This window comes from Macrosteles quadrilineatus, unplaced genomic scaffold (genome assembly GCF_028750875.1).
Source record: "Macrosteles quadrilineatus isolate MER2022 unplaced genomic scaffold, UCM_ALF_1.0 Scaffold_8__2_contigs__length_117827958, whole genome shotgun sequence".
NCBI lineage: Eukaryota > Metazoa > Arthropoda > Insecta > Hemiptera > Cicadellidae > Macrosteles > Macrosteles quadrilineatus.
In genome coordinates, this window is record NW_026542601.1 from 45,267,970 (window position 1) to 45,293,124 (window position 25,155).

At 34.2% G+C, this 25,155-nt stretch overlaps 1 protein-coding gene across 1 annotated transcript; it reads right to left on the minus strand.

Moving 5' to 3' along the window:
- Positions 1 to 3,672: 3,672 nt before the first annotated feature.
- On the minus strand, positions 3,673 to 25,155 carry LOC129001257 (importin subunit alpha-3-like). The gene is made up of 12 exons (XM_054428490.1): positions 24,890 to 25,155; positions 22,505 to 22,607; positions 21,424 to 21,628; positions 20,983 to 21,143; positions 13,035 to 13,261; positions 11,446 to 11,571; positions 10,518 to 10,652; positions 7,163 to 7,267; positions 6,527 to 6,667; positions 5,357 to 5,450; positions 4,644 to 4,732; positions 3,673 to 4,173 (listed from the first exon to the last, which is right to left on the minus strand). The coding sequence occupies exons 1-12, from the start codon at positions 24,953 to 24,955 to the stop codon at positions 4,078 to 4,080; spliced, it is 1,548 nt and encodes a 515-aa protein (XP_054284465.1). The 5' UTR covers positions 24,956 to 25,155; the 3' UTR covers positions 3,673 to 4,077.

Consider the following 25,155-nt stretch of genomic DNA (forward strand, 5'->3'; position numbering starts at 1 on the left):
AAAAATCAAAGACAACCCTTCAAAACCACTAGGATGAATGTTTGCGGTGATGTCTCATCCAGTTATACTCTGTTCACAATATTTAGATGGTTTTGGGAATGTTCCCCCACCACTTTTTTGTACTTAATATATGTTGCTTAATCAGCTTTTGAGCTATTAATTTAAAACGGTAAGGGTCAAGATTTCTTTCCCTAAAACCGCCTGAATATTTTGAACAAAGTATAGTAATAATTAAAGTGTTTGTAAAGGAAGCGGAGAGATGTGAACGAATCCACCAAGACAACTTTACTCTCCTGCAACACCTGAGCGGAATCATGAAGACAAACCGTCTTGACAACTACTGGGTCGAGGCTCCTCCAAAGTAAATATTTTGATTTAAGGTTTTCAGAATTACTTTACATAGAATTTTCATTCTGAAATAAAACTTCCTGCAACTGTTGGTTAGCAAATAGTTTAATTCACTTTAGGTTTTGGAAAGAATGTGAGAGGTAATTTGCTGTTAAACAAGTACACAATGCAATCAAGTGAAACTTTTGTATCCTAAAAATTGAATTTAAATGAAAGGCTAGTTTAAAGAATGGTAATTGGTCCAAGTTATTGACTAAAAATCACAGAAATTTCCCTTCACTGATAAGTAATTCAATAACTCGTTTCTTGAACCATGAATAGGCGTATTTACATGTATTGGTTTACGTCAAAATGATATAAAATATCATTCAGTTTACAATAATAAGATTAACTAAAACATATTATCTTAAGTCCTGTAATTTATCATAAGATTTCCAACGTTTCAGGATATTCTACATTCTTCCTATCTTTAGATAGGAAAGAATGTAGAACACGTTGTTCATTTTATTGTTCAGGAATGAAAATGTCTGCAATAAGCCTTTACACGAAACAAAAATGATAGTAATGCCATTTTCTAGTTTGTATGGATGGTTGTATTGGATGAAATGTACAGTTTTGAACTAAAGCACATGTTCTACCAATTCCACCCCATATGTTATAGTACAGAAAAGCTATACTTAAAAATTATGGTTTTTTCCAAGTTTCCTCCATCGAGTAGGAATATATCACGTAAAAGATCATAAGGAACAGCAGAGGCAGGATTTGGAGGAGGCTATAAGAAGTCTTCAGACAAGAAAAGAAAAATGCCTGGGCTGCAACCCTAGTCATCTGCCAGCTCAGGTAATATTAATATTAAATGATTTTTTCAACTGAAAGCGATCTATTCTAATTATATCATTAACAATATTAAGAATTTTGATAAATAACTGTGCAGAATGACATAAAATATAGTTCATCACACGTTTAAAAAGCCTTTTAACTTTGACTCTCGCTTTTTTCCATTGAGCTTGTGTAAAAAGAATAATTTTAGCCCCTAAAATTTAATTTTGAGTCTTAACGTGTTTCATTTTCAGATACACATCCCAGAAGATAGAGTACCATGGGAGGCACCGAAGAAAAGGTTGTCTCGAAGAAGCTCATCCTTCATGGAAGATTTAGACTCTACCGTAAGTTACTGACTAGTTAAATAACAAGAAAACGTGGCTAGAACATTTTTATATTGTTGTTTAAAACTTGTAAATAAAGCTATTTTCATGATACTTAGAATCAAGTGTGCAGCGTTTTGGTTATAAAGTTATAATTTTCATTTCCAATAACCATAAGAATACACCTAGTACAAATTACCGTAGTGGTTTAAAAGTTAAATTATCAACAAATTTTAAGAGGCGCTTGAGTTGACCTCCCTTCACAAAAAGTCATTATTGTGTCAGATTTTGAAAAACTGTTACATTTTTACAACAGATTGATATTTTTTACAGCATACTAAGGCAAGTACAAAGAAATCTTCAAGTGAGTCACTAGCCAAGCTTAATACAACTCCAAAGAGTTCACCAAGTACCACAGAATTATCTCGGCCAAGCACTGGACAAACGACCAGTCAGAGGTGAATCACCATATTTACTTTAGAAACACCTTTTCAGTAAGGTAAAAAACTGAAAATCAATCAATGACATGCAAATTAGCTGATACTAATATTAGTTTTAACATTTCCTTATTTTGTTGAGCTAAGAAAATGTGATAAATTTAAATTTATAATTTTTGGCAGTCATAATTTTTACTGCAATTAAGTAACACATTTAGTGGTGGACTGCTGAATAACCTTTTTAAACACAAACTTAACATTTCATTATTACAGTAGAACCTCTTTGATCCGAACTAATTGGGACTGGGGGTAGTTCGGATTACAGAACATATTGTTGTTTATACATAACAATAGCTAGGGAAAAGTGAAAAATGCTTAATAAAGTAAAATGCAGTGTTTATTTAATACAATAGTAAACATAGGAAATAAACAGTACTGTACATTACAATTGAAATAATTATGGTGCGTTTATCAATAAATACAGTATACAATAAATAACTACTGTACTGTGTATAGAGTACAGCAATGATGCGTTCGGATTACATGATTCGGATTAAAGAGGTTCTACTGTACAACACATGATAAATATACATAAAAAAAAATTATAGGAAGATTTATTTAACTAAGTCCCTCCAATCCATTCTTTGAGATAGCGCTCTAGAGTGCATATATATTTTACCTGTATAAAGGGAGTAAAGTGGGTGTGTGTAAAATAGTTCAATGACCTGTATAGCTTATTGACCATGATTGTCTATTTCTTTAGCCAAGACTGTTTACTAAAGCTGGGTGGAATTCTAGATAATCGTGTATAAAATGACAGTTCAGTGTTGATGTTCCAACTGTCCCATTGGCAGGTTCCCAATGGTGGAGACACACAGCGTAGTGTTGAAGCACGGAGCTCTGCGGCTTGTAGTCAACTTCCCTCCGCAGACGACAGTCAAACTTCGCACAGGCCAGACAGAGCGACTACTGCAATCTGAGTTCTGTCAATGCTCTCGTCCTCAAGACAAAACCACACCTACACCCGTCTCCGAATAACTGAGCTTAGTGTTTTTTTAAGTATTTTTGTAATACTTTTCCACTATGTGATTTAAAAAAGAAAAAGAGAAAGTCTGAAAAGACGAGTTATTTTGCTCTAACTGCAACATTTTGATTTTTACGAGTTCCCATGTATTACAGGTTTTCAAGATTCTTAGTCTTATTTTATTTATTTATAGTCTTGTAATAACTTACAAAATTAATATTCAAAGCTTACAAACTGTTTTTCAGCATCTTTTTTCTGCTGATAGTGCACTAAGATGTCTATCATATGATTTCTACTTTAATCAACACTTTTGTACCATATTAGGTTTTTAAGAGCTCTTCTTCAGTCATTTTTCATCATCTGCTCAAGCAAGAAAATACTCCAATGTGTTCATGTTTCTGAATAAACATAAGAATTTAAGTTCATTTCTTATTAAGCCTACCGCCTACCCATAGTTTTATTAGATATCTCTCTATAAAAGGTTAATTCTTATGCTTTATTCAAAGGCTGGAAGTTGGTTTCACTTCTTTAGCATTAATAATTAGGGGTTTTGGACAGCAATTCAATTTCAAGGAGGATATAGATGAGGGATTAAGATAAGTTTCAAGTTAAAGAGGAAAGGGAACTACATGTCCGTAGTACAAATTTACCATCTGCCATAAACCTTTACTCCCATAATCTGTGGCAAGGGCTTGAAGGAAGAAAAATTTTAAACTCCTTATATTAAATGAAACATACCTTTATTACATTATGTTTCATAAAGGATGATAATCCCCAAAATAAAAACAGGGTCCGTGCATAAAATAAAAGTATAAATAAATTTATCAGTATCTATTTTATTGTTATACCTCAGTCGAGGTAACAGGTTATTCACATGTGTCTATGCCGATAAAATCAATATGATGATATTTATTACAAAGACAAATCACAGTACTCGAGAAATTATGTATGAGTTTTGCACCCTTGGGATTGTGACTTAAATCGTTCATGTACAACAATTTCAAATAACAAAAAATATGGCCGAGAAATATACACCGCTTTCTAATATCGAGTAGGGTCATTTACAAAAGTAGCTTAAAATTCAAAAGCGATTATGTCGATCATTACAGGACTGTTGCGTTATTTAAAACTTGAAACCTTCACTAGGTATACTTGTGTTGGGATCGAACTGGAAACCGCCTTCACCTGTCTGGGGTGCAAGGTTGACGTCTTCCTCCAACTAGAAAACATACCACCAAGGTTAATGGATACATGCTAACAATACAGTAAGTCACCATAAGCACACTGACATCAAACAAGTTTAAGATTATACAATAGGATGAAAAGTCTACTTGCACCCAAGTTAATATTAGATTTGTTAAAGTAAAGAATCTAGGCCAGGATTTTGATATGTAGAATGAAGAGATGGCAGCTAGCTTACCTCAGAAGAAACACAGAGGTAAGTCATAGAACATGAAGCCACATACACACAATATTTTGTACCCTGGAAGACTTTTAATGTAGGCAAAGAGAGTTCAACACTACGCTTAATCCTTCATAAAAAAAAAAAAAAAAAAAAAAAAACTGTTTTACTGTTTCTATTGATCAAAGATTAAATCAATAAGAATCGGCACTAATTCGCCAGATAACACATTGCTGATAAAATCTTTAGCACAACTTTTAAAATATCTGACTAAATAGAATACTAACCTCAGAGAAGTACTGCTCAATTATATCATAAGCCAGCTTGTAGATGTCTACATTTTCATGATTCTGTAAAAGTTCAATCTTGTCTAATCCTGAAATAACACATTTACAATATTATAAACCTGGCCAACTGAGTAATACTGGCAGAATATGTTACTTACTTCAGTTTTAAAGTTTACATAAGTTTTAAATCTAATAATGCTGAAAGAGCTGAATAATTTTTTTAATCGTTCTTAAAAACAAACGCAAACAGTGGACAGTGAGTTGTACAGTGAACCTTCGTTAGTCTCCATCACAGGCATATTAAATTTTTGTGGTATATTTTATTCAGGCCAAAATAAATTTTGCTCTATTTATTTATTTAATTTCACGTACTGTAGTTAAGATAAAAAGGGGAAATTTAAATTTTTACATAACCATTACGTGTAAATTTTTGTTATTGTAAAAATGTACTCCAAATAATGTATTAGAAATTATGAATAACTACCTGAAATCTTAATCTTAATAATCTCTTTATTAAGTATAGTATAGTATAGTATAAAACTTAATAACAACTCAGTTAAAACTGTTTTCACTTATTATGGCACCATCCTTTAGCGCCATTTTGACGTCACCACCGTCTAGATATTAGAATAGACTAAAATTTCTAGTAATTCGGAATGGGGCCAGTTCACGCCATGCACTGCATTTAGAAGCATTGTACAGCTCTATCTTACCTCCACACTCCTCAATCATGTTGGCCAGAGCCTCGACCTGTGGTCCGGCCATCTTGAGCATGTTGTTGATACCATCTAACACCACTTGAATAACCTGTGAGACAAACCACAAAATTGCTGAACAAAACTTTGTATACATCTAAATAACAAAACCAGGCACATGAGGCAGGAGAGTAAAAGCTAACCTATGTGTAACGTTACCCCTACAGTTTAATTTAATAGTTTGCAGGGAGCTCGACCAAAAGTAAAAGCATCAGTTTGATATTTATAGATTGTAAAATAATCCCAGACCAAACAAGGATTTTAATAATTCGGGAAACTTTAAAGTACTTAACAAGTTGAGCTCCCTACTACCTTTTAGGTTAGATAAGGTGGTTTTGCTAACCACCGAGTCTAGAGTCAGAGAAGCTCCAGATCTTGACCATCCAACATCGCTGGGATGTCTCTCTGACTATAACTAATGGTAGGTATGTGGTGATAGGTGCAAATTTACATCCAAGCTTTTGGTCTAATCGTTAGCCCTCTAATAATATTAATTGGCAAGTCAATGGGAATTCTTCTGTGATATTTAGTATTATAAGAGTTTGTTTTGTCGGTATGTGTGAGATTAATATCCGCTAATAAACGAACCATTATTTCACACCTGAGTAATTTATTTAGTTACCTCTACCCCATGACGGATTCAACATTCTTCTTAAGAAAAAAGCCTGCAGTCAGTCAAATAGTCTCATATCAAAAAATTAAACCTTCGCTATAAAAAAAATACCCCCGCCGCAGCAAACCTGCAGACTAAGCGAATTTCAACTTGTCTGATTACATTTTTACTCAAATATTTCCATAAATAAGACATATATATTCCCGATTTAAATAACATTAGATTTAACGAGTGCTTAGGTTTGCTGCTACAGGGAAGGTAAAAAGTGTTTTTTGACCATACCTCAATAGTAGCGAGTTATCGCGCTAACGGACACATACATATTGAATTTGAAAGGATGGTGTTTTTGGCCTCTAGGGACCTCAAAATGAAAAATTAAATCGGTCCCTGGTCCAGGTCTTACCATGAGTACTATTTGTCTCAATTATTGCAAAAAAAAAACAAAAAATTCCATCCTGAAAAAAAAATTGGTCTCTACAAATTCAACTGTTGATAAGGTTTGGTTCCGTTTTTACCTGTGGGTCCTTGCAGCTAAGCAGATTACAGAAGGGTGGGATCACTCCTTCCTGTACCAACCGAGCTACCTGGTCACGGTTGCCACTGATGGTCAAGTTGCTGATGGCCCACGCAGCTTCTTTCTGTGTCTGGAACTCACCCTGCAATCCAAACGTAACACTTATAACAAATAATTACAGTTGGATTCTTTTAACAAGAAGCGGTTGAGATATGGTGGACAATATTTTACCACTTCTTTGTGGTGTGTTCATGTGATCATAGTTGTTAAATTTTGAGGTTAAATCAAAACAAACGGCCCATAGATTCATAGAACACATTCATAGAACAGACATAAGCTAAATTCTACATAAAATCGACTTTTTACTTGCATTTTGAAAAAATCATGGATTGTTTGAGAACTTTTCCTAAGAAGTTGAAACGTTATTCCCTATTACAAATCAACTATAAAATTCTAAGGTGGTTAATTTTATGGTTTTGGTTTATACAATTTAGATTGTAGGTTAGTCAAATCTAGAATACACAGAAGGCGCTTTATATGCTTCCTTAATACTCAGATGGCCTAAATAAAACGTATAAAGCGTGTTAAGTGAAAAAAGTGTGTTCAGTTTAGAATCGTATTACAATCACATACAAACCTTGCTCAAATTCTTGATGATTTTGGGTAAAAGGCCGGCATCAATGACTGCTTGGACTTGGGCTTGGTTTCCTGCCGTGATATTTGATAGGAACCAAACAGCTTCCTGAAATTGAAAACATACATTAGATCAAAGCTGAACAGTTGATCTGTTCTGAAAACTTATATTACATACAATGTACACAAGGATTTTGATGCATTTCATTTCATGCAAAGAACTGACCTTAGTAAACTGCAGCTTAAATATTTGTACTATATGCTGGGGAATGGTTTAGCTCCTTATTCTTGAGAAAGGATCTGACATATTTAGTATATACACATCTCAACTGTAGTACTTCTTCAGTATTGAATTTACTCTCGGACTCTTCTAGTACTCAAGGAATCTCCAACTGAAGAAGGGGCTTGTAGCACAGGAAATTATACAGGGTGAGTTTTAATTGTCCCCCCCCCCAACTTTTTTCTACATTTTTTCAAATATCAATCCCAGACCACTTCTAAACATTGTTGGGTAGTAAGTACTTCATTTTGACAAGGTGGTCATTTCCGGCCGCCATATTGGATGCAAAATATTTTTTTCAAATGTAAAGGTGGGGTTGTGACCCATTATTTCGAATTAGATTTTGACCATGATTACAATGCCGCAAACCATTTTTAAAAATCTTGATTTGTTCTAAAGTTATGAGGCCTTTTTAAAACTTTATTTTTAGCCCATTTTAACATTGTGCATTTACAAACTAAGACCATAATCTCAAAATAGTGCTAGATAAAGATAAGTATACACTACCAGTTATTGTAAACCTATTTTCACTTATTAATGACTGATGTATTTTTTTCGGCCGCCATCTTGGATCTGCCATTTTGAAATGGGATAAATTATTTTAAATATGAAGGGTGAGTTGTGACCCATCATTTTGAACTACTTTTTTAAGCTAAACTCAATGCCGCAATCCATTTTTTGTTATCATGTTTTATTTATAAAACATTGCAATATTTCTGTTAAAAATGTTAATATTTCAAAATCAAAATATGAAAATGAAAAATGGACCATGGAATTGAGTTCAGCTTAAAAAAGTAATCCGAAATGATGGGTCACAACACCCCTTTTATATTTAAAATAATTTATCACATTTCAAAATGGCGGATCCAAGATGGCGGCCGAAAAAAATACATCATTCATAACCAAGTGGAAATAGGTTGGCAATGATTGGTAGTGTATACTTATCTTTATCTAGCACTATTTTTAAATTATGGTCTTAGTTTGTATAAGCACAATCTTAAAATGGGCTAAAAATAAAGTTTTAAAAAGGCCTCATTACTTTAGAATGAATCAAGATTTTTAAAAACGGTTTACGACATTGTAATCAGGGTAAAAATCTAGTTCGAAATAATGGGTTACAACCCCACCTTTACATTTGAAAAAAATATTTTGCATCCAATATGGCGGATCCAAGATGGCGGCCGGAAATGACCACCTTGTCAAAATGAAGTACTTACTACTCAGCAATGTTTGGAAGTAGTCTGGGATTGATATTTGAAACAATGTAGAAAAAAGTTGGGGGGGGGGGGGACAATTAAAACTCACCCTGTATGTATGTATTCGTGTATTTTTGACAGGAAGGTAAGTCTGCTGTTAAACCTATCCACAACAAAATCCTTAAAAAGTTAATAAGTGTTTTGTCGATCCAGTCCCATTTTTAGGAAGGTTAGCGTCACTAAATAAATAAATCTTTATCGTCACATAACGTTTACAAATACAGTAGAACAGATGACATTGTCAATATACAAATACCTTAAGACTAAGGGGTTGTAAAATAATAAAATTAACTAAAACTATAAAAACAAATTACTGTAATGGTTTAGACAAAAATGGATTAATAAAAAAAAAATATAGTTAAAAACAAATTCATTATTACACATCCTGATCGGTTAAGAACTCATTTATAGTAATAGGTTTTTCTTAAAATAAAATTAGCAAGGCTGCTTTTGAAGTGTGTGAATTCTTGAGACAGTTTATTGAACAGTTTTTTGCCCATGTATGTTGGAGTGTTTCTACTAATGAAAGACGATGCCGCGGATATTGAAAATTAGTTTGAAACCTAGTATCATACCTATGTGCTTAACGTTTACATTACATATTTTTTCAAAATTTCCCTCTACCATTTAGAGTTTTTTTTATTATTGTTAAACCAGGAACTCCTAACTCTTTAAAAATTGGTTTACAAGATGTTCTCCATGGCGCAAATGTCATTATTCTTAATATTTGTTCTGAATCTTATAAATTAAATCAATGTTTGATGCTAAGCCCCAGAATTCAATTCCATATTGAAGAATTGAATAGAAGTATGCATAGTAACATCAAACGAGTTTTTAAGTCAATTGTGTTTCTTAAACATATCATTTGATAACATGCCGAATTCAGTCTACTAATTAAATTTTCAATGCTTTTGTTCCAATTTAGCTTTGAATCTACATACAAAACCGAGGAATTTTGCATCATCGTGAACTGAACATGTAAATTTTGGTCTCCAAACTCCCTTGCCTGAGGAGTACAAAACTTTACCAATTGGGTTTTATCTTGATTTTTAGACCGTTAATGCTGAACCAATGTTCCAGTTCCGATAAGGCTTGTTTAGCTTTGAGCGATAATTCTGAATCTTTTTTAGATTTGACAACTGCAGTTGTATCACAGGCATATAAAATAAGGTTGTTAGATAAATAGGTTGTTTTTAGGCAAGTCATTTATATACAAAATAAAGAGTAAAGGTCCAAGAATCGAGCCTAGAGGAACACCAACTGTAATCTTTTCCCATTCTGATATTGATTTTTAATTACCAAGTTAAAAATTATACCAGTTCTTTGAAAACGATCTATTAAGTATTAAGTCAACCATAAAACAGATTTTTTTTGAAAGGTTATAAATATTTAGCTATTTCAAAAGGATACCATGGTTCACACAGTCAAATGCCTTGGATAGGTCACAAAACACTCCCTTTGTGCTCTGTGATCCATCCAAAGCCCATGAAACCTCGCTAATAAAATCTGATAACGCTGTAATTGTGCTTAAACCATTTCTAAGACTAAGCCAAAAAACACTTAATTAACCTTGTTGAAAGTTAATTTATACCTTTTTACATAGGCCTAATTAATAAAATTTCTATCAGATTTCTATTTGTTTTCTTTACAAGTCTGCTTAGTTCCCTTTTTCTAATACTAGATATTTTAATACCTCTTGTTACCCAAGACTTTTTACACTGAAACTTCATTTTTCAATACATAACTTGTAAACCTCCGTGCTACACAGTGAACGTGGAATGGAGCACAAACAGTTATTGTACATACAACACAGCATTACCAACCTTGCAGATTTTCTCTTTGGGATGGGTGAGCAGGGCGGGGAAGTGTGAGAGTGCGTCACAGTTGAGAACCACCTGGGTCTGCTCGTCTGTGCCTGTGACAATGTTGCCAACCGCTCTCAGAGCAGCTGTCTGTACCTGTACACAACAAACATCAGTTACATGTACAAGTGAATTGCATAATTTTAACATCAAATTGTTAAAATCAGTTTCTGTGTCAAACATCAACCTCCTGATTCTGGGAGTCTGTAGGCCAGTTTATTTTTCTCTGAGTGGTGTCAAAATTGTATTCTTTCAGGTCTAGGCCAAAATCAGGTTGCTTTCTAAAGAAGGCTCCAGATTGAAAAAAAAAAATTGATTGTAGGCCTAATGCTACAGTCGGTTTTTTTAAGTCACGGCAAAATTGTTAACATCTTTGATCATGGGAAATTCTAAACATCTTCTGCGGTCAAGGGGACATCGTAACAACAAAATTGTCAATTTCAGACTGAGCATCTTGGCAGTTGTTTCCTTAGATCTAAAAAAAATGACATACTTCTAACATAAATCACCCGACCCGAGCTTGGCCCGAAAATTATTTCTATTCAAACCGATCCCTTGGGCCAAACTGCTGACTAAACCCAAACCCAAAAATATCTGGAACCTGCAGACCCCTATACTCTCAATCAAATTATCCCTCTCCCATCCTGTGTTTTCCCAGAATTTTCACTGTCCGAAAAAATCACATTGACATAGTTACAGTACACTAACTCATTTTATAGGGTACTATACTATCTCAAATCATCAAAAACCAACAGGAAAGTAAAGTACTGTAGGTACTAAAATATGGTATTGTTTGGTTGTGTAATTTTTCATTTTATGAGGTTAGTTGTAAGAAAGGACCATGTGGTAATAAATTTGCCTCCATAAACAAGTATTCGTTCATCTTTACCTTAACTTCTTTGTGAGATAGGAGAGGAATGAGGTTAGCCACCACATCACTGTCAATGACCATCTGGATCTGCTCATTGCCTCCGTCTGTTAGATAACTGAGGGCCCACACTGTGTCTACTAGTATCTACAAATAATCATTAACTATCAGACAAATTGCATTATAGGCCTACAGCATTAGACAGACATTTTAGAGCTGACCCAATTACTTACAAAAGTATTATTTTGTTTTTAAAATGATTCAATATTCTGTTATGAAACATATTTGTAACTTGAGAGTAGTTGTGGAAACTCTGTTGATAACACAAGTACAGTAGGCTTAATAATACCAAGACAATGCTGTTAGCTCCATAGACTCCTATGAGTCTTGAGCTAATCAAAACACATGAGAAGTTGAAAGTCTTTTGAAAAAGATGTATTTTTTCATATGAAACTTATTTTAATAAAAATGATTAAATCAATTAATTCTTTGAGACTGTTTGTACTTGCTTGCATATTTATTATAAGGTGAATGTAAAATGGAGTTAGATTATTTGTGTAGCTTCTTTACTGACTGTTAAGACCAGCTGTTTCATTGGTAAATGTCATTAGAAAAGCCCAATCAAGGAAAGCTGGGTCCAGTTTCAGATCATTGATTTATATGCTGTATAGCAGAAGCAAAGCCTGAGAGAAAAGTATAGTTTAGTTTATTTTGTAAACAAGTTTTTTTTAGCTGAAGTATCCAGTATGACCTATACAAAAATTAAGGAAATTGATCGGCCGTGTTTACATCCGGTTTCGAGCATTCAAAATGGTGCCGCCAATTGAGACTGCCATCGACTGTGAAGTACGCGCTGTAATTGGATTTTTAACTGCTAAAGGTGTGAAAGCCATTAAAAATCATCGACAGATTGATTATGGCGAGAACATAATGAGTGACGGAATGGTACGCAAGTGGGTAAGGGCTTTTAAAGACGGCCGCACCAACGTTCATGATGAGCAACGCACTGGGGACAGTAATGACGCCGCCCAGTGCGTTGCTCATCATGAACGTTGGTGGGGCCATATTTAAATGCCCTTACCCACTTGCATAGGTACCATTCTGTCACTCATTATGTTCTCGCCATACACTTCACTAATCTGTCGATGATTTTCAATAGCTTTCACACCTTTAGCCCTTAAAAATCTAATTACAGCACGCACTTCACAGTCGGCGGCACCATTTTGAATGCTCGAAACCGGATGTAAACACGGCCGATTGTTGCCGAATTTCTGGTGCAGGCTTGCCAATAGATGCACATACAAAGCACAAATGTCCAAAATGCCAACTGCAACGCTGGAACGGAGAAATTTATAAACGGTGCTTACTTAAAAAAAAAGTTAAGCCGTCAACATTTTTTTCAACATGCCTCGTAATTAGAAATACTATACCACATCTATTGGTTAGTTGAATTATAGCCCAGTTGCTAACTTTTAAGCTCAATTTTAGTGTTGACCTACAAAAGGAATTTTTTTTACCTTAGCCTATAAAGTACCAACCCAGTCTACACTACCTACCTATTACTATTGAATACGCATTATCTCTCAATGTTCATGTGTTATGTATCTTACATTTATGTCGTTGTGATGGATCAAGACGTTCAGGGCGGGCAGGATCTCACTGATGGTTTGTACCGATGGAGGTGGATCTTTGTTGCGACACAAGTTCACTATGACCCATGTGACGTTGCGCAGGAACGATATCGGGATGTCTGGCTTGATGAAGTTTAACAGAGGCTGAACCACTCCCAGGTTGATGACATAATCCCTCAGAGCCGGACCGTCACCAATTATGTTTCCTGTAATGTTGTGAAAACTTCTTGAATGTTTATTGTGATGGGTCTTTTAAAAATGTAAAAACGAGTTTTCAGTTTTAACCAAAGTTGTGAAATAAGGTTTGAACATAGTTTTGGATAAGCCATTCTTATGTAGGCCTAACGTTTCCTTTCAAATAACTGTTGTGCAAATTCGGTTGGGTATAAGGTAATGGCAGACAGAAGGACCTACTGCAACTGTAAAATATTTATATTTAGTATAGGCCTAGGCCTATAATATTACGTTTCTATATTTCTGGATCCAGAAGAGATTCTTTGCCATTCAGATAAGCTTACTGTCCAAAAAATTCTAAAAAACAGATCCCTGTGTATGTTATTAATTAAGTTTTTCTGTTATAAATTCAAATGAGCAACATAAGCAGATGGGTCCATTACAAAACGACCAGGTCGCATAATTAATTTCCAAGACCTAAATATATATAAACTATGTCCAAAATCATTATTTTACAAGTCTTAGGCTTGTAATGTGTAAAATAACAAAATACACAATTTACTAGGGGTGGGCGAGTACTCGAGTTTTTTTAAATACTCGACCTCGAGTCGAGTAGTAATTACTACTCGAAAATTTGAGTCGAGTAGTTATAAATAGTGCCACTTCACGGTTTTCTACACCCATATTTAATAAATTATATTTTGTTTTGTGTTGATGCCTTATTTAATCCCCATTCCTACAAAAAACAACTATCTAAACTCATATAGGTTAGACCAGCGTAAACCAAATGTTCAACAAACAACCGGGGGTAAGTTTTAACTGCATCGTCATTCGGCAGAGCTAGAAAGAGGACTACTTAAGACTTTCACTTTCCTACAACATTCAACAATATGTCTCGATAACGATACAGTAAGTTGAAATAAAGCATTGAATGAATCTATCGAATTGCAATAGTCGATAGTCAACAAGGGAGTCTCGTGACTAGTATAACAATGGCAGACGATTCTTGAAGATATTATAAAGTACAGTATCTAATTTAGTTTGAACTGCCATAAAAATATTTTATGCCAAAATATAGAAATAACAAAATATTTTATACCAAAATATAGAAATACAACAAATAAAAATAACCTATTATAGCATAATATTTTTTCGGTATTGGTGTTCAGTTTTACAAACCGATAAGTTACTGCAAGCAGTGGCGTAACAGATTTTTACGGGCCCCCCTGCAAACTTATTTTTTGGGCCCCCTCTCATGAGTTATTTTTAGACCACCAATACAACATAATTAAACACCCTCCCCCTCCCCGCAGAGTTATTTTTGGACCACCTTTAGAATTATCAAACAGATTAGTCATAAATAGAGTAATAAATAAATTATGGATTAAGTTCCATAAAAGGGAGTAAGTATTTCAGTCATGGTTTTATCAAAAAGTTACATCACTATATCATTATAGCGTTTGTAAATAGTTTTGAAATAAAATAAAAATTCCTTATTTTATCATCCGTATCAGAATGATTATATCAAGGAGGTTTTAATTTTAATCACACATGTTATCCATTTTTGCTATCCTGATAATTAGACTAATTTGTTAATTACAAGGCAAAAATGTGGTTCGGATTCCTATATAAACTGTAGGCCCCTTGAACAGCTGTGTCTAAATAATATGTCTGCCTCTGTCACGATCAAGATTACAAGGTTGCGCCACTCATCCTACACTCATCTCCAATTTCCATTCATACTTGGATGGCTTAAAATACCTACATTTGTATGGTAGCCATTTCAAAGTAATGTATTAAAATAATATTTATTTAATAGGTTAGTTTAATCTTTGGTTATAATTAACTCATACAATAAAAGTTGGTTTATTTAAAAGCTTGACTAATATAGCCTATTGCATTTTTTAATTTTATCTTTTCATGGATTTCAAGTGTTTAAACATTATTATATGTCTTTAGTATTGGTTAATTGTGATGTAAAAGAAAATATAAGATAACAAAGTCAGCAGAGTAGCAATATATTGTATTTAACGAAATACAACCAATATCAGGGCAAAATTAAAATGGAAAATAATACAATATTAAAAGCCCCAGCCAACGTTCATGACTCCAGCTCCAGGTAAATTAATGTTTCAAAATGTTTGCAGACGACATAAGCAGTGTACTAAATCACAGAGAAGAAAAATATTTCCCGGTGATGAAAGTAATATTGCATCAATGACCCCCACGTTAAATTTGTTACCTTAGTTCGTTATCACTCATCACTAAAGAGGCCTAACGAAATTAAACGATAACATCATATTATTAATAACTTTGATGTCATTACTTGTTCAATATAATTATTGAATGATTGATAGGTAATAACATTGATAAAACGTACTCCCTTGGTAAATTTCCTATCCTTATGGAACAGTTGATGACAATTTTATCGTTAGTTCTGTCCGGTTTTCTGTAGATGTCGTATTTTGTTTACAATTTGTTTCTTGTTATTTCATTAATTTAAAACCTCGTTTAACCAAATAAGACCATCTAATCATAATAGACTAGTGATGGTCGGATCCGGATATCGGACTACTGGATCCGCCGGATCTGAGCTAGAACCGACGCCCGATCGGATCCACAAAAAATCTGATCTTGGGCTGGATCCGGTTTTAATGGATCCGATTTTTTTAATACTATTAACACAAAACGGGCGAGTATTAGAGATTTCGAGTTCGAGTAGAGTACTGCCTTGAAACTCGAGCTTATCTTTGAACTCGCCAGTTTGGTTTAAAATTGTAAAAAATCAATATTTGTTTAAATGTAACTTGTGTTTACATAAAATGATGGATAATTTGTATTACTGTAGGTTCTACAGTAATACAAATATAAAAATAAGCAAGCGGTAGTTGTCCTAACCTATTTTTATAGCTGTCACGACAGAATAGGTCAACTCAAAGCAGTCGCCGGCGACTGACTGGCAATGGTATACTGACTTGACACAGAATAGAATGACATGATCGGTAGTGATTTTGTTTTAAAGTAGGCCTACTGTTTCACAATAGAAAATTACACTACTGAACTGTTACGTAAGCAATAAATTTATGTTTATAAAAGTCAGAATAGAAACACTATAAAGGCAAAACAATAGAAGGGAGGGAGGGGTTGTGCAATGACCTCGAAATGAGAGGAATAGCAACATTGGGTGAACTAATCAATAAATAGCCAAAACCAGTTTCCTCCCCGTCTTGCAGTCTCACCACCACTCCTCCCCCCCTAAGCCGGGAGGCCCAACACTTTGTCCTTGAAACACCCTAGCCTCTGAAACAATAAACCCTACACCCGCGTTGCTGTTTTGACAACAGGTTTATGAATGCGTTCACTATTTTCTATTTTCAAGAATTAACTATCAATTATTATTATTTGCAAGTTTCAAATAGGAAACTACATGACATTATGGTATTCAATGACCCGTGTATTATCAAAAATTAATACTTATTTTGATAATAAAACGCATTCATTACAGCACGCAGCACTTATTGATATATATAATCATCAAGTATCTGTTACTTTATACAAAATAAAATAGGTACAAAATTCTGTGGCCAGTCAAACTTTATAAACAAACATTTTATTCTATAAAATACAGATGGTAAATAGAGGTTGGTTTAAAGGAAATAAAATACAAAACACATTAATTAATTATTTTGATAAACGATAGAAAGGTTATGGGATTGATTTAACTAAAATAACCGCAGGGAAACTTATAAGTAGAAAAGTCGTCAACCACAATCTGTTTAATCAGTACATAGTTAGAGTGAGAGAGAGAGGGGGATAGAGAGAGATAGCAGATAGGGGCGTCTGATAGGGAATCTGAAAAAGTGAACAAACAAGGAACAACGACGTGACAATACTCGTTTATAGCCTTATTGTCTCGCCCACTACATTTGCACACGTGACATTTTTAGTTTCTTCCTTATCTTTCATCCGTCCCAAAATGGAATTCCTGAAATAGTTTGTTGGTATAATCTCCCCTCCCACACAAGGCGCAGTGCTCAGTGCGCACTGTAAGTTGTCACGGCAACCGTGTGTCGTCATAGCGACGAGCCAATCACGCACTCGCACTGCGTTGAAGATTACGACACAGACACAAATAGCTGTGTTAGAAAAGACAACACGATAGGTGGTAGTTCATTGCGTAACATAGAATTGTGATAACTTTGTTTTCAATAACGGCACATATTAAGTGTTTTTATATGGACACAGTTAGTCTTTGACATTGCCTAGCCATATGAATTATTTTATTAACCCCTTAACCGCCACGCACGAGATATGCCGGGCGATACTAGTTTTCAGAGCAACCGCCACGTACGAGTTATCTCGTGTTGACGTAATCAGCTGTTGTGTTTTATTTTTAACAGCTCACTTCCCGCCTTATCTCTGATATACGTACGCAAACAAGTTGTTGACAGTGCTGCTTGACTAGTGCTGCAATCTGGTGGATTTTAGAGGTATTATAGGTCAGTAATGGTCCCGATCAGTTCCGTTCGTATTTTCAGTAAAACTCGTGCTTGCGGAAGCTTACGTAATGCTTACGTACATTATGCGTGTCATTATAATTGTGTTTTTTGGTGGTTATTTACTTGGTAGTGTTGAATGAGTAGTAAATATTAGTCGTAATAGCTGGTGACATGCTTGAGGATGACGATTTATTAGAGTTGTAGACTTTATTGTAGGCCTAATTTTTATTATAGGCCTAACTCAAGAAACCCCCGAACCCCACCCCCCCCCAATCACAAATTTTAGTAGGGTATTGTTAAAGCTTTATGTTTTTGAAGATGTCTACAAACAATATTGATAACTATTTTCTTTAAAAAAACAACTGGTACAGTTTTTTAAATCACAAGTAAAAATCGTCAAAAACGGCAAAAATAAGTGGCAATGGCGGATTTTGACTAGGCTACTTAGACGGCGGTTAAGGGGTTAAAAAAACCCGCCCTTCAAAAAAGAAAAAAACATATCTGTATTTGGATCCGAAGATCCGGATCCGGTACCGACATTTTCTTGGATCCGCCCATCACTATAATAGACAGTAACTCGTCCACTAGTTATATAACCAAACAGTGAGACACAAATAATGAGAAACTAACCCTAAAATAATAGAAACAAATTGTAAACAAAACACGACATCTAAAGAAAACCGGACAGAACTAACAATAAAATTGGCTTCAGCTGTTCCATAAGGATGGAAAATTTACTGTAATACATTTGAATAAGAATGAACCCAAATTTTTCGGACCCACTCGTCTCACGGGCCTCTCTGCTCTCGCTGTTTCCCGCTCACCGGTTCGCGGCCCCCTCAGCTCCCAGGCCCCCCCACCCCCGCATTGCGGGCCCTTCTGTTACGCCACTGACTGCAAGGAACATCGATGCATCTGAATGACGCAATCTCATTGGGTCTTGGCAGAAAGAAATGATCAGTTCCACTTTAAACTCAGTGTTGCCAGAGGGACGATAATTTTTGTACTTTTACAACTGTGGTATTGGCGTAAACAAACTATAAATATAATTTATTTTCTAATGAGTTTACATAAACATGATTAAAATTAGTCAAACTATTATTTTTTTCACGAAATAAAAGCTATAGCAATTTTATGATAATTTTACAGACATTCACCATAATGTTGTAATGATAAATATGGCAAGTCAGCCCTGCAAAACAGCTGTTTGATGGGAAAACAAAGCAGAAGCAGAATGAGCAGACTGACTAGAGAGAGAGAGAGAGAGAGCAGATATGGTGACAGCTGGCGTAACAAAACAACAAAACAATGGATTGGAGTGAAGTTATGTCAATGTCAGTTTTGTTTTGAATGTTTTTACTTTGAAGTTAATTTCTAACTTAAAATAAAATTGATTTTGTTAGTGGAAGTTTAGTAGAGAGTAAAATAAACATTTATTCTGTTTGTGATTTTGATTGTGCAATTTTCAATCTGGTGGCAGGAACATGACAACTACAGTTTGAATTGTAACTTAACCTCGAAAATGTAAGTTTATAAAGAAAGGACAAATAGGCTATACCGGGCTACAGTGAAATGTGTTTTAATTTTAAATTAAGTATTTAATGTGGGATTTTATTTCGAGATAATAGGCCTATGTTTTTATTTGATATTTTCAGTCTGTCAGAGACGAGTGACTTGATCATTTTTATAAATGTACTGAGTGAAGAGGATAGCCCTAGTACCCATAATCTTCAAACTTAAGACAGATGAAGTGCTTATCCAAGTGATTATTTTAAAATACCTAATTGCATATTGATATTTTTAACTTATGATACAATATGTAGTTTGATATTAGTTTTCTGTTCTATAAATAAATTTATTTTTTTATAAATTCTGATTCTTATTTGAATTGAAATTATTCTTAAAGTTACCTTATTAAGTTAGTTAGTTAGGTTGATTATCATGTTAGTGAGGAGGAATTAAAGGCAGGAAAAAATAAAACACACAATAACAAGTGATGTGTAGGCCTAAATAATTTAATGCTGCAGCCAACAAGTAGTCTAGGCCAAATTTTTTATTAGGCCTAAGGTAAGAGGTACTAATAATTAGTAACCATATAACTTAGAAAATTTGGTATGAGTACTTAAACTACCTATTTAGGCCTAGGCAGGGTTTAGGCTAGGATGAAATTTGTTTCAGCAAAATGCTGCAAACTCTCTGCAAAGACAAAAACTATGTTAACTGTAGAAAAAATATTATTCAATAACTTAAGCATTTAAAACAAAAAATTCCAGTAGGCTAATATTACATTTGTTTGAACATTACATCTTTCAATTTTATTTGTAGAAAATTTGCCATAGGCCTAGCCTGCAAAACAATGTAACCTTAGCATTTTTAAGTTGTGAATAGCAAGATGCTAAAAATACTACCGCAGCTTAAACCCTGGGCCTAGGCCTACTTAACGCGCAACTACTCGACTCTACTCGATACTCAAGTTTTTACTCAAATACTCTACTTGACTCGAATTGAAAAATCACTACTCGCCCACCCCTACAATTTACAAAACAAACTTTTTAGAAAAGTTCTAGGCTTTAACTCTCAGGACCATTTGAGTGTCTCATATATATAATGTATATAGACATAAAATGTCCAAAGTAAAGTTTTGACTGCTACTACCTTTGGATTAGAACTACGTAGACATTCCATCCATAAGTTAATGTTGTCACCATATTATAGGCTAAATCAAAATGGACTTTTGTAAAAGAGACACCAACAGATTGTGCCATTGTAAATACCTGATTTCATTCAAATATGCGGGCTTTGTAACCGGAAGTCAAACTGATATGATGACTTATTTATTGTAAACTATAGCATCTTGTATGTCACATCAACCATCTGAGCAACAGAAAATAGGTGAGGTAGGGAATAGTCCTTTTAATTTGTTCACATCAAACTGAAATGTCCATCGGAATAAAATAAAATAAGAGTATTACACATTAGGACTTAGGAGTAGTGCAATCTGCGACTGGCTCACAGAACAATGTCCCTGTTTAATAAAAAACTGACAACAGCTGATCCATATAGACAGCTATGGTCTATGTAGATGGGATGTCTAATTCAATATCTAAAAGTCAATCCTGTTACATAAAAAATTCTTAAAGAACAAATAAAATTCCAAAACAAGAGAACCAAAAGAAGATCTAAACAAATCCCTGATACTGAATTCTAAACTGACAGGATTACCACGAGCACAACCAAACAGCCAAAGCACCTACCTAGGGCCCAGACGGCTTGCTCACACACGGTCTGATGAGAGGAATGCAATAGTTGCAAGAACAGTGGCACAGCGCCTGCGCCCACCACGGCTTGTGTCTGTAGTGACGTGCCACTTGCGATGTTTGTCAAGGCCCAGGCCGCCTCAAACTGCAAGGAGGGGCTGCAACATTCACACACTCATTAGCCTTCATCACTGCTAAATGCTCGTAGAGAAACAAAAAATTATGTTATGGTTATTATGGTTGTTATGGTTATTGAGTTATGGTTATGTGTGTTATAGGTCTTAGTAGATTTCCATTAGGCCTAATATGATATGTGTTGACCATCACACACAGCTTTTTCGTAGGCCCTATTTCAATTCATAATTTTTTCCTTACATGATCTTACACTTGAACTTACTAAGCTGGAAAATTTATATAGAAAACTAAGGACCAACATACTTTTCGTGATTTTCAAGGCATTTGACTAAGATAGGCAGTATTCCGCTGGCTATGAGGGAGTCAATGGGGGGGTTTCTATCGGAGGAGAGCAGTTTCCGAGCAGACTGGACGGCAACGAGTTGTTTCTCTGGGTTATCACAGGCTGCTTCCATCACCAGCTGTTCCAAATTGATGTTGGACAGGTTCCTGTCAATGTCGTCCTCATCTGTCAAAGAGGAAAAAATGAGTCATGAATTATTAGACAGGATGAAAAAATACTGTATGTTCATTGAAAAACTTAAGTGGGTCCAGAATACCAAAAAATATGTACTATTGTAGGATATAATGATTACACAATTAGAAAGCCAAATGATCATAAAAGAGAAATACAACAATAACATCTTTGGAGCGAGTTGGATCAAAAGGTTGACATGGTTGTTTACCTAGACAAGCCAATGACGAGGTGTAAGTTAAAGTCATGAAAGGTTGGCTAACTGGAACCAAATAAGTTTTAGCAGGAGGAAGTCTCGTATAGTCTAAACTAAAACCAAAGGAATATCTATAAGCCTATATATATTTTTTTACTTATTTATATATTTACTTTTTGAACACGTGCCCGTTTTCCTTATATTAAATCCAGGTACATAGGGCAATCTTCATTGTTATTGTTTTTGCTAGGAGTTATTGTTGTTAATTATTAATTAATTGTTATTTGTTTTTGTTGCCTATGTCTAACACAAATTTTATAGTTGTTATTTAATATTAACCATCTTGCAACTGTATACATTGCATTTAACTGATACTGATCATGTTTAAACAAATAATACTAGAACTACATCAAAATGGAATGTCCATTAAAATAAAATAAAATAGAATATCGTCATACTTAGCGGAGACATAATTCATGTAATTTCTTCAGTGCATCATCTAATACAAACGGTCTATTAAGCATTATGATTTGATTTATTAACCGTTCATCATGTACATGAAATGGGCATTGTCATAAATGAGCATAAATGAGCATAAAAAGAATGAGAGCCTTCTAATCAACTTAAATGTCCCTAATCGTTTTTAATGTCATATGGAGGCATATAGTGTTTACCTGTGGAATCTGTGATAGGAACATTTCTCCGCTTCTGCAGTGTTTCTTCACGTTTGTTTTTACGCAGTTCAACTGTCACTTCATTCCTTCTCCTTCTCATTTCCTATGCAGGAAAAACAAATTTCTTTATGATTTCTGCAGAGAACCTATGATATTTTAAATTGGATGAAATTTTAAGTTAATTTGATATTAAATAGATACCATTGTTTTAATTTGAGGTCTATATAATTTAAATATCAAATTTGGACTGTATCTAAGGACTTAGGTAGCCTATCGCTGTAAACAGCAGAAAACTAGCTTCCTCCTAGTGTCTGTTTCTATACCCTTAAGTACTTTTGTTTGTCTGCTTTTAGATGTTTTGAGAAAAAGTCAATGTTTTGGTTTTGGTTTCCGTAACCTATTGCTTGTTGCTGTTGTTTGTTAACTTACTAACTTATAGGCCTATTTTCTTCATTGAAGCTTGATTTTGATCTGTTTAGACTGGACTAGATGTACGGTACAAAATAGCCTAATCAATAATAGGCTAAATAGTTTATTAGTTTGAAGTTATGTTTTGAAGGTTATCTGTAAAGCCAGTAGGCCTAAGACATTGTAAAAAGCCTAGTGAGTGATTTTGGGACTATTCCTACATCATTAGCCTATTTAGGCCTCCCTACTTAAACTTATGGCTTTAAACTTTAAAGCTATTAAAGTTTATGTGAGGTAAGTCTAAATGAAACGTCTTGCCATCATTGTATGTATATGAAAATGGAGTTTTCCGTCTGTAAATAAATAAATAAAGTGGGGATGACGTGTGTTTTAAAATAGGCTACAGCAACTCTATGATTTAGTTTGAAAATATAAACTAAAACAACATAAATAAATAAAATAAAATGTACACCTACTTACTTTCACACCCCTACTTCCTAATAAGTTAGATCCAAAAGAATATTACAGCATACCGTACCTTAATATAGCAATAGCATCAATTGCATCATTTTGATGCTTCATGAATGACATGTTTTATCATAATTTTTCAATTTTAGTCAAGCTTCTTTACATGTAGCTTACTGTATAAATTACAAAATGAAACTTTGAGCAATACTTTACAAAAAGTATCTACAACCTTTCTTTAAAACCAAACATAACCCTCCTCAATCTACACAAAGCATCACAAAAAACTTTTTCGAGTAAATAAACATGTTTTGTAACTTACTAACCAGCTGTTTCATTAACTTTTTAAATTAAATCATTTAAGCTTTCGAAGCATGTCAGGCGTAGCCCTTTGGAAATCAGCCTGTGGGGCAGAGCCCTTAGGAAATTTGTCCATATCAATACTTTTCAGCAAATCTACACACTCTAAGCTTCATTTTAATGTGCAATATGCCCATATTTGTATTTGGTAAATGGCCTTAACCGTTTACCTACATAAAATTGTATTGTATCACTTTAATAATAAGATACCGGTAGATAATAAGTTAAACATTGCTGCAAATTGCCTGAAAATTGACCATAACCACACACAAAATGACTGACACCAGATGGGTTAAAATGTTGACTTAAGTTATCAAATACATATGATCGATTTTATATTGTGTGAAAACAATAAATTAGGCCTATCCAATACAAAAGCCTTAGTTGCATCAAATTAATATGCAATTTTTAATCCGATAATATCTTACTATATCATAGTTTCCCTACCTTAACACTACCTTCATCAAAGTGACTGACAAGTAAGAGTTTTTGATCAAACAGGCAACCTTCACACAAGTTCTACTTAGCTAGGTATTTTTATTATGAGGTAACTAGGCCTAACTTAGTAAGTTAACTCAGCCATAATGTATTATTTTGTGGTTATCGTTTGCACAACTGATAGGCTAATAAGTTTTAGCATTTTCAAATCCAGACAACTCAAGGGGCTCAGTGCAAATAAACAAAGTTACCCTAGCCTAGGCCTCATTTATGAAAAAGGACGTTTTGAATGTCTGTGTTAAAGCGTTGTACTTATTACTAAAATATCAAGCCACATTTACTACCTAACAATGATCATTCAAAACTTAGGCCTATGGTAAATGGAGGGTTTGGTTTAGCCTTGACCTTAGTGTAAATCATTGGCATCTAAAACTTAATAAACCAATAATTATTAGGTCTAATATCATACCCAATATATTAAGGGATATAGCTATACAATATAAAATACAACCATACATTTACTCTGAATGTCATTATTTTTATTAATTAATCGACTGTCCAAGGTCTTGAGAAAAAGAATGCATGGAGGTCCGTGGTGGCCTAGGCCATGGCCAACCATGTTTGATCGATGATGAAACTTACGTTACAAGCAAATATATTGCTAATTACAATTTTAAAATAAACTATTACAACAATTGTGTGTCGAAAACTCACATCTTGATCTTTTCCTTTGTTTTTGAAGACTTGCATCCTGTGTTTTGAGTGTGGATCGGACGCCATCGTTGATGTGAGTTTTGAGTTTAACAAGTTAATTTGCGTTGGAACAAAATTATTTGATTTATAATAGCAACGTTAGCGGTGTATACGTTCAATTTACGAGGGTGAAATACACACGAATGCCATATATTCAATAAATTTTAATACTTTTGATGAAGGAAGACTGTCATTGAATCACGTTCTACTGATATTCCAAAAAACAA